The sequence below is a fragment of the Bison bison genome, unplaced genomic scaffold (assembly GCF_000754665.1).
Source record: "Bison bison bison isolate TAMUID 2011002044 unplaced genomic scaffold, Bison_UMD1.0 scf7180017864180, whole genome shotgun sequence".
In the NCBI taxonomy this organism is placed as follows: Eukaryota; Metazoa; Chordata; class Mammalia; order Artiodactyla; family Bovidae; genus Bison; species Bison bison.
The window spans coordinates 3,217,859-3,224,489 of NW_011494752.1; the positions used below are offsets into that span (position 1 = coordinate 3,217,859).

The following is a 6,631-nucleotide window of genomic DNA, read 5'->3' on the forward strand; positions in this document are numbered from 1 at the left end:
CCCCCCCCACAGTTCCCAGCTCCCAGCGCTCTCCACCAAGGGCCCAGTCCCCCGCCAGGCTCCCCATCTCCAGGACACCCTGTCCAACATCCACCCCATTTCTTAGTAAGGCCCCCCCAGCTCCCCTCCTCCAGGCCTCTCTTCAGTCCCAGCGTTCTCTAGCATTCCCATCCCGCAGCGCCCCCCGCCCCGCTCCCCACCCTGACTCCAGAAAGGACAGTCCGTTCTGGCCTCCCCCACGGTCTCGGTAGCCCTGGAGCTGCACAGCAGAACTCCAACCCCGCCCGTCAGATGGCAGTGACGATAGGGGAGGCGAGTGGGGCTAATGCGCACAGCGGAGGGAACAGCCCGGCCTCCCCTGCAGGCCCTGCGGGCTTCCAGCCGCGTATCTCGCGGAAGGCTCAGGATGTTCCCGTCACGTCTAGGCGAGGGGCCCAGGTGAGGACAGAAGGGCGCAGGGTGCATTCTCCAGGCTGCCAGGGCTCCCAGGGGACACGGGCCCAGCCTCGGACACCAAGGGATTAGGTGTGTCGACTGGTCTGGAGTCTGACCCCTCTCATCTCACAGCCCACACTCCAAGCCAATCTGGGGGAGCAGAACCAGGCCAGGCCTGCTTGGCCCTCCAGGGCCTGCTTGGCACTCCAGGTACCAGACTGTCAAGATGCCAGGTTCTCCCCTCCTATCCCCCCAAATAGGAAGTAGATTCTGCGGAGGCCATCTCCATGGTCTTCCTGGAGTGGGACCCACCTCTGACCAAGTCTAGTGCCTCTCCACCCTGGGTAGGCTACCAGTCCCTGCCAAGATGGAGCCCAGGCCTCCTCCATGCCACCTGCCCCCCACACCTTGTCCAAGAGAAAGTGTCTTCTAGTTAGGCCAGGCAGCCAGGTTGGGGCATGAGTTACTGCAACAGCTGCAGAGGTCACAGACAGGAACCTCACCCCCTACACACACCCTACCCCCAACAACCCACCTTGGGCTCCCAGGCCAGGGAGGGTGGAACACCTGACCCCAACCAAGGATTGATTCTGTCTGGATTCAGAATCAAGAGAGAGGTCAGCCCTGGGGTCACTGACCCCATCCACACCCTGGCACAGCTGACAGTCCTGGTGCCAGCCCCCTCCTTATTCTCCATGAGATCATTTCAACAAACCCTGGATGCCAACTGGCCTCATGGGCACTGCACAGTGCCAGAGGACTAGAGGCAGAGGCCAGGGCTCACGGTAGTCAGGGGGACTAGGCAGATAGCCACCCTGTTTACAGCTCTGTCCCTACAGCCCCTCCCCTCAAGCGTGGGGTGACCCACCAATTCTGCCATATTTAGCTGAAATGCAGGGCCTGTTCCCAGAAGTGAGCATTGGTGGGGACACCAACGGGCGGGCCCCTCAACCACAAGGAAAGAGACGAAACTCTGGCACGTGATTGAGCGTTTATTGCAGCACTAACAGAGGGTGCTGGGGGCTCCACCCTGCCTCTGCCCTCTTCACGTCCCCCTCCCTCCAGTCTCCTTCCCAGAGCACTCCAGATCCTCTTACAGTTTTTCTTCACCCTTCTCTGAAGCTGAAATCTGGACTGGGGTCACTCCTCTCAGGGGCCTCTTGCCCTCATCAGCTTCTTCTGCCCTTCCTCCTGGGACTGGGGGTACTTGGCTGTGCTGGCCCCCAGCTCTTCACCTTTTGTGCCCATTGTCCGCTCCCCTCCCTCTGGGAACTCAGGAGATCCAGGCATCCTGGCCTCTGGCTCCCTCCTCCCCTAGCCCCCAACTCTGGGCAAACTACGAAGCATCCGTGACCAGCAGCTCCCCTCCATGGTCCTAGCCAGGAAGGGCCCAGCCCAGGGCAGGCACAGTGGAGCCCGAGTCACGGTCCCTCTCAGCCTCTCTGTGCTTCCTGAGACATGGAGCGAGACAGGGAGCGACGAAGGGTGCCGGGCTTGCTGACAGGCACCACGGGAGGCAGCTGCTTGGTGATCTCGGCCACATCCTGGCGGTCCACGCACTGGCCTCCCAGGGCTGTTTCCAGTGCCAGCAGCTCCTGCAGCTGGATGGGGGTCTCCTCGCGCTCCTCCTTGGTGCCCACCTTGGCGGGGGTGAAGATGGGCAGAGGCAGCACCCGCTGGTAGGGCAGCTGGTACTCCTGCAGCCCACGGCCGAGGATGCCCATCCGCATCACCAGCCAGGGGGAACGCTGCACCAGCGCCTGGCACTGCCCCTGCCGGTGATAGGTCTCATGCCGCTGGGTATCCTCCTCATGAAGGGAGCAACTGGGAAGGAGAAGCGAAGGGACGCTGAACCCGAGAGCTGCTGCCCGCCACTCACCAGCGGGGCAGCAGAGCTCCCTGGGGCTGCTGGAGGGGCAACTCCACTTTCCCCAGCAGGCACTCTCCTGGCCCCCACCCCCAAAACCTCTCCCAGGCTTTGTGCTCTGGTCTCATGAGTCTCAGGAAAGGTGCTCTGAGAGGATGGGGGACCCCTGACTGGCCAGCACTCACCCCTCCTCAGGCCTTGTGGACAGCGTCAGATCCTTCCACTCAGCCCAGAAGGCCTCTCGCCGCTCACAGTTCTCCTCTGACACCAGGCAGCTCAGCTCTGAAGTGGCCATGATGACTGCTCACTCCCTCTGGGCTCTCTTCCTCCCAGGCCCTTTAAATAGCCCCCTCCTCCCCCTCTTTCAGGGGCTATTTTCAGCCCCTCTGGCGTCAGATGCTATAAGCAGAGCCAAGACTCACTGATGGGGGACTCTGAGCCCAGGGCAGGGCTCGGGGGGGTGGTACCCAGATTCTGGCTGCCCCCAGGTCAGAGGTCAGCTTCTGAAGAGATCAAGATGCTCCAGTGGGGGCAGGGGTCCCCAGAGTGACACCTCCAGGTGTCTGACACTCCTCAGATACTACCCGTGACCAGGCACATGCCCAGCCTCGTGCCACCTTAGCACTTGCCATCGGCCCCACCCCTTTCCCTCACCCAGGGAGGACAGCGGCTTGTCTGTAAACAGAGCGGGAAACAGTAGGAACCAAGGCCTCCTCTGGGCGCTGTACCAGGCCGTCAGGTCCTGTTCCCGCTGCTCTCCTCTGCCTGGGCTCAAGGGCACGTCACACCTCCGACCATGCCCCTCCACCAAAAGGACAGTGCCATTCCTCAGGTGTCTGCCCCCAAAGGCCTGGCTCCCAACCACCTCCCCAGCAGGGGCACTGGAAATTAATTCCACCCCTGGGATCCTGGACACGAAAGAGGGGGGAGGCGGCCCCCCGACTCTACCCCCTCACTCAGCTGGGGTGAGACGGGACTCCAGCAGTTCCAGTGGGTGGCAGCCAGTTCTGGCTCCAGCCCCCAAATCAGCCATAATGAGGCTGTCTGAGTAGGGGGCAGCGTCCACCCCCTCTGGGCCTCATTTTCCTCACTTTCTGTTCACAGTGGCCTTACCAGAAGAGCTCTGGGGGCTGCCAGCTCCAAGGTGCCATCGGGCGGGGCCTGGCTCTGTCCCCAGGGAGCAAGCCAGTCGAAGGGCTTGTAGGGACAGCCCCGCCCCCAGAGCAGCAGCGCGTGCAACAGGAGGCTGGCACACGGGGAAGGCACGGGGGAGGAGCAGCAGGGGTGTCACTGAGTGGACAAAGCAAGGGCACCAGGAAAGCCAGGGACAGAGGCTGTGATGAGACCCTAGCAGGCAGGCCCCGTCTTGATTACGGAGCACTACACCCAATCCTTGGCGCCTTTCATCTTACACAGCTTTAGCAAAGTAGGAAATGGAGGCTCAGGCAGGCAGACCTGCCGGGGGTCACATGCCTAGCCGGGCCCAAGAGGCAACACCCCCACCCCTGAGTCTAAGCAAGTCAGCCCCTCAGGAAGCCTGCAGGGAGGGAAGGAGGGCCATTTCCCAGTGGTCCCAAGTGTGATGGGCAGAGAGAGGAGGTGAGCAGAGCCCAGAGGTGCCTCAGTGACCCAGAAGCCCAGGCCTCGCCTCCAGGCTCCTCCCCGACAAACGTGCAGACCCCAGGATCAGCTGAGGCCTACTCGGGGTCTTTCCAGGTCTCCCCCACCTCCCGCCTCCCCATCCTGGGCTGGAGACCTTAATCTAACCTTCCTTAGCAGGAGACCTGGCCAGGAGGCAGGGAATCTTTCTCTGACCACTTATCTGACCAGCTGAACGGGGCGGGGGGGCGGTTCGAGAACTGGGTCCCCAGCTGGCTCTATTCTGGCTCTGGGAGGGTGGGTCATGTGTAAGCTGAAGCAGGGTTCCTTCCCCTAGGCCCTGCGTGCTGCCCTTTTTTTTTCACTCTCAAGAGGCCAGGCTGCAGGGGCTTTTTTTGAGTTCCTGTTTTTAATTGGCTCAAATTACAAAGGTCCCCAAGGAGGCACTGGGGGGTGGGGGTGGAGGGCAGCAACCTGGAGACAGCCTGGGAGGGGCGGCCCCCCTGCCAGTGCCCACCACCCCCACCTGCCACCCACACCCCTACAAGTGGAAGTGCAAGTGGAGAAAGGTCCCAGACCCTTTAAATAATCCTAAAAAACCATGATGAGAGAGGAGCTCCCACACCTTCACACTGGTGATGAGCTGCCCTAACTTTGGTCCTGGCCAGGGTCCTCTCCCGCTGAGTCCGTGGCTCCGGTTAAAGACCCCGCCCCAGGCCAGGTAGGGGACAGCGGGTCTCCTCCTCCCAGAGGCAGGGAGGCCGTGGAACCGTTGGCAGGAAAGACCCATTCGGCGCAGCAGCAGAGTCCCAGCGCTTGAGCCCTCAGCCGGCCATGGCCGCCCCCAGGCGCAGTGAAGCTCGGTGTAGGGCGGGAGCTCAGGTCACAGAGCTGCTGTGGAGGAAGCTCCCCCCTCCCCACTGCTGAGGCCAGGTCCTCAGTGGGCAGTGGGAAGCCCAAGCGGTGCCCCTCTCTGGCTCTGGAGGCCGTGGCAACAGGACCCTGGCCCGCAGGGTGGTGAGGAGGCACCCTTATGCCCGGGCACCCAGCTCTCCAATGCGCTGCCGCAGGTGGAAGGCAAATTCGAACATGGTGGCTGCGAGGCTCTGGTGGATGAGGTACCGGGGCAGGCGGCCCTGGGGGAGGCGAGGAGAAGTTCCAGGAAGGCCGGCCCTCAGCAGGGACTCCCCCTCAACAACTGGTGCCCAAATGCAGGTGCAACTCTGGCATGTAGCCAAGGCCGCCCTCTCCCCCACCCCTGGCAGGAAGAACATGCCGTACCCCGGTCTTGGCATGAGTCACACAAATAGACCCGGGAGGGGGTGGGCTGGCAGCCAGCCACCCTTCCTCAGGCCTCAGGAGTCAGAGGTAAAGAGGGGAGGCACAGGGCCTCAGGGCGAGAAGACCATCTGGACCCTGCCCCCAGTTTCAGAGGAAGAAAGGAGGCGGAGAGCAGGGAAGCCGGGAGCAGGGACGCCCAAGGTCACACAGCACAGTCCCCTCCACTCCGCAGAGCCTGCCTCGGAGCCCCAGCATGCCCACCTTGAGATCTGTATTAAGGATCCAGATGAAGGTGCAGACTCGGGGATTACTGGCCGACTTGAGCACGATGAAGCCCCCAGGACCATTCTCTCCCCTGAGGAGAGATGCACTGGTAGGGGACCTTGGAGCCAGGCGAAACCCCTGATTTCCGCTCTGCCCTGACCCACCTTGGACTGGGGTGGAAGGGGGAAGGGAGCTGCTGGTCTGAGCAGGGCCAGAACGGGTGTCCCAGAGGCCACAGGATACAGCCCCCCACCCCACCTGCCATGGGGTGCTCAAATCCTCCTTCAAAAGCCGGTCGATGTTTGCACAGCCCCAGGGGCAGGGCGTGTACCACCTTCCAGCTCTCATCTAGTCTGTCCAGGGACTCCGGTAGTGCGGGGGTGAGCACTTCTCTCGGGGCCCAGCTCTGGGAGCAGTGCAGAGCCGCGGGGCTCCACGAGGGGGCGCCTTCTTGGGAGGCCACAGGCCTGAGCGGTAGGATTCCCATCCCATCAGCTCCCCTGCCTCCATAGATAAGGGAGCTGGCGTCAGGAGGGGAAACGAGCTTGCCCATCACCCAGCAAACACTGTGGTGGTGGTGAGACCAGAGCCCCGGGCTGACACGCAAAGAACAGCGCTCTCTGCGGAACCCCAAGACAGAAGGGGAAGTGTCGAGTATCTGGGAGGAGGCCACCCACAGCGCTAGGACTAGAGAGCAAGGGGGCTGGAGGAGGCCGTGGAACAGACAGCAGAGGACTCAAGCTTCTTCCGTTGGGTACCTCCAAGCACCATGAGGGTAATGCAAGGCCAAGGGACAGGGAGAAGGGGATGAAAGGCAGGAAGGTGATGCTTCAGAACACAGAGCCTCCTGCTGTGTTGGTCCCCTAGACCAGCCACCTCATGGCTCCCAGCCCCCTTCCCGACTGGTCCCTATTGATCGCCACCCTCGGTCTACCCTGGAGCTCCCCTGAGCCTGGTGGTGGTCCCAGATAAGCAGGAGTAGGGACAGTGGGACCGGGGACAGGAAGGCGACCTCAGGAGAAAGTGCCCAGCTGTACACACCAGTCCTGCCCTGTTCTCACGGCCACGAGGGGAGGAGCCAGTGCGCATGACTCCAGGCAAGGTTCAGCTCACCTGACGTATTTGTGCGTCGGGGGCTTGGCGCAGTGCGTGGTGGCGATGCCCGCGGACAGGTATCGGTCTCGG

General features: G+C 62.5%; 2 protein-coding genes across 2 annotated transcripts in view; both read right to left on the bottom strand.

Moving 5' to 3' along the window:
* Positions 1-1,407: 1,407 nt before the first annotated feature.
* On the bottom strand, positions 1,408-3,394 carry TCAP (titin-cap). The gene is made up of 2 exons (XM_010842659.1): positions 2,488-3,394; positions 1,408-2,259 (listed from the first exon to the last, which is right to left on the bottom strand). Exons 1-2 carry the CDS (start codon positions 2,595-2,597, stop codon positions 1,869-1,871), a joined length of 501 nt encoding a protein of 166 aa, XP_010840961.1. The 5' UTR covers positions 2,598-3,394; the 3' UTR covers positions 1,408-1,868.
* An 897-nt stretch (positions 3,395-4,291) lies between these two features.
* STARD3 (StAR-related lipid transfer (START) domain containing 3) overlaps positions 4,292-6,631 on the bottom strand; it is a 25,015-nt gene continuing 22,675 nt past the window's right edge. The window contains 3 exon segments of the mRNA XM_010842664.1: positions 4,292-5,037; positions 5,444-5,537; positions 6,560-6,631. The exon segment at positions 6,560-6,631 is cut by the window's right edge and continues 2 nt beyond it. Of these exon segments, the coding sequence (XP_010840966.1) occupies positions 4,933-5,037; positions 5,444-5,537; positions 6,560-6,631 (271 nt within the window). The 3' untranslated portion in view covers positions 4,292-4,932.

Excerpts from the sequence above, each read along its gene's own strand:
- TCAP (XM_010842659.1), bottom strand. The coding sequence starts at position 2,597 with ATGGCCACTTCAGAGCTGAGCTGCCTGGTGTCAGAGGAGAACTGTGAG. Across the intron at positions 2,260-2,487 it reads TCCACAAGGCCTGAGGAGGG|TTGCTCCCTTCATGAGGAGG; the intron begins GTGAGTGCTGGC and ends TCTCCTTCCCAG.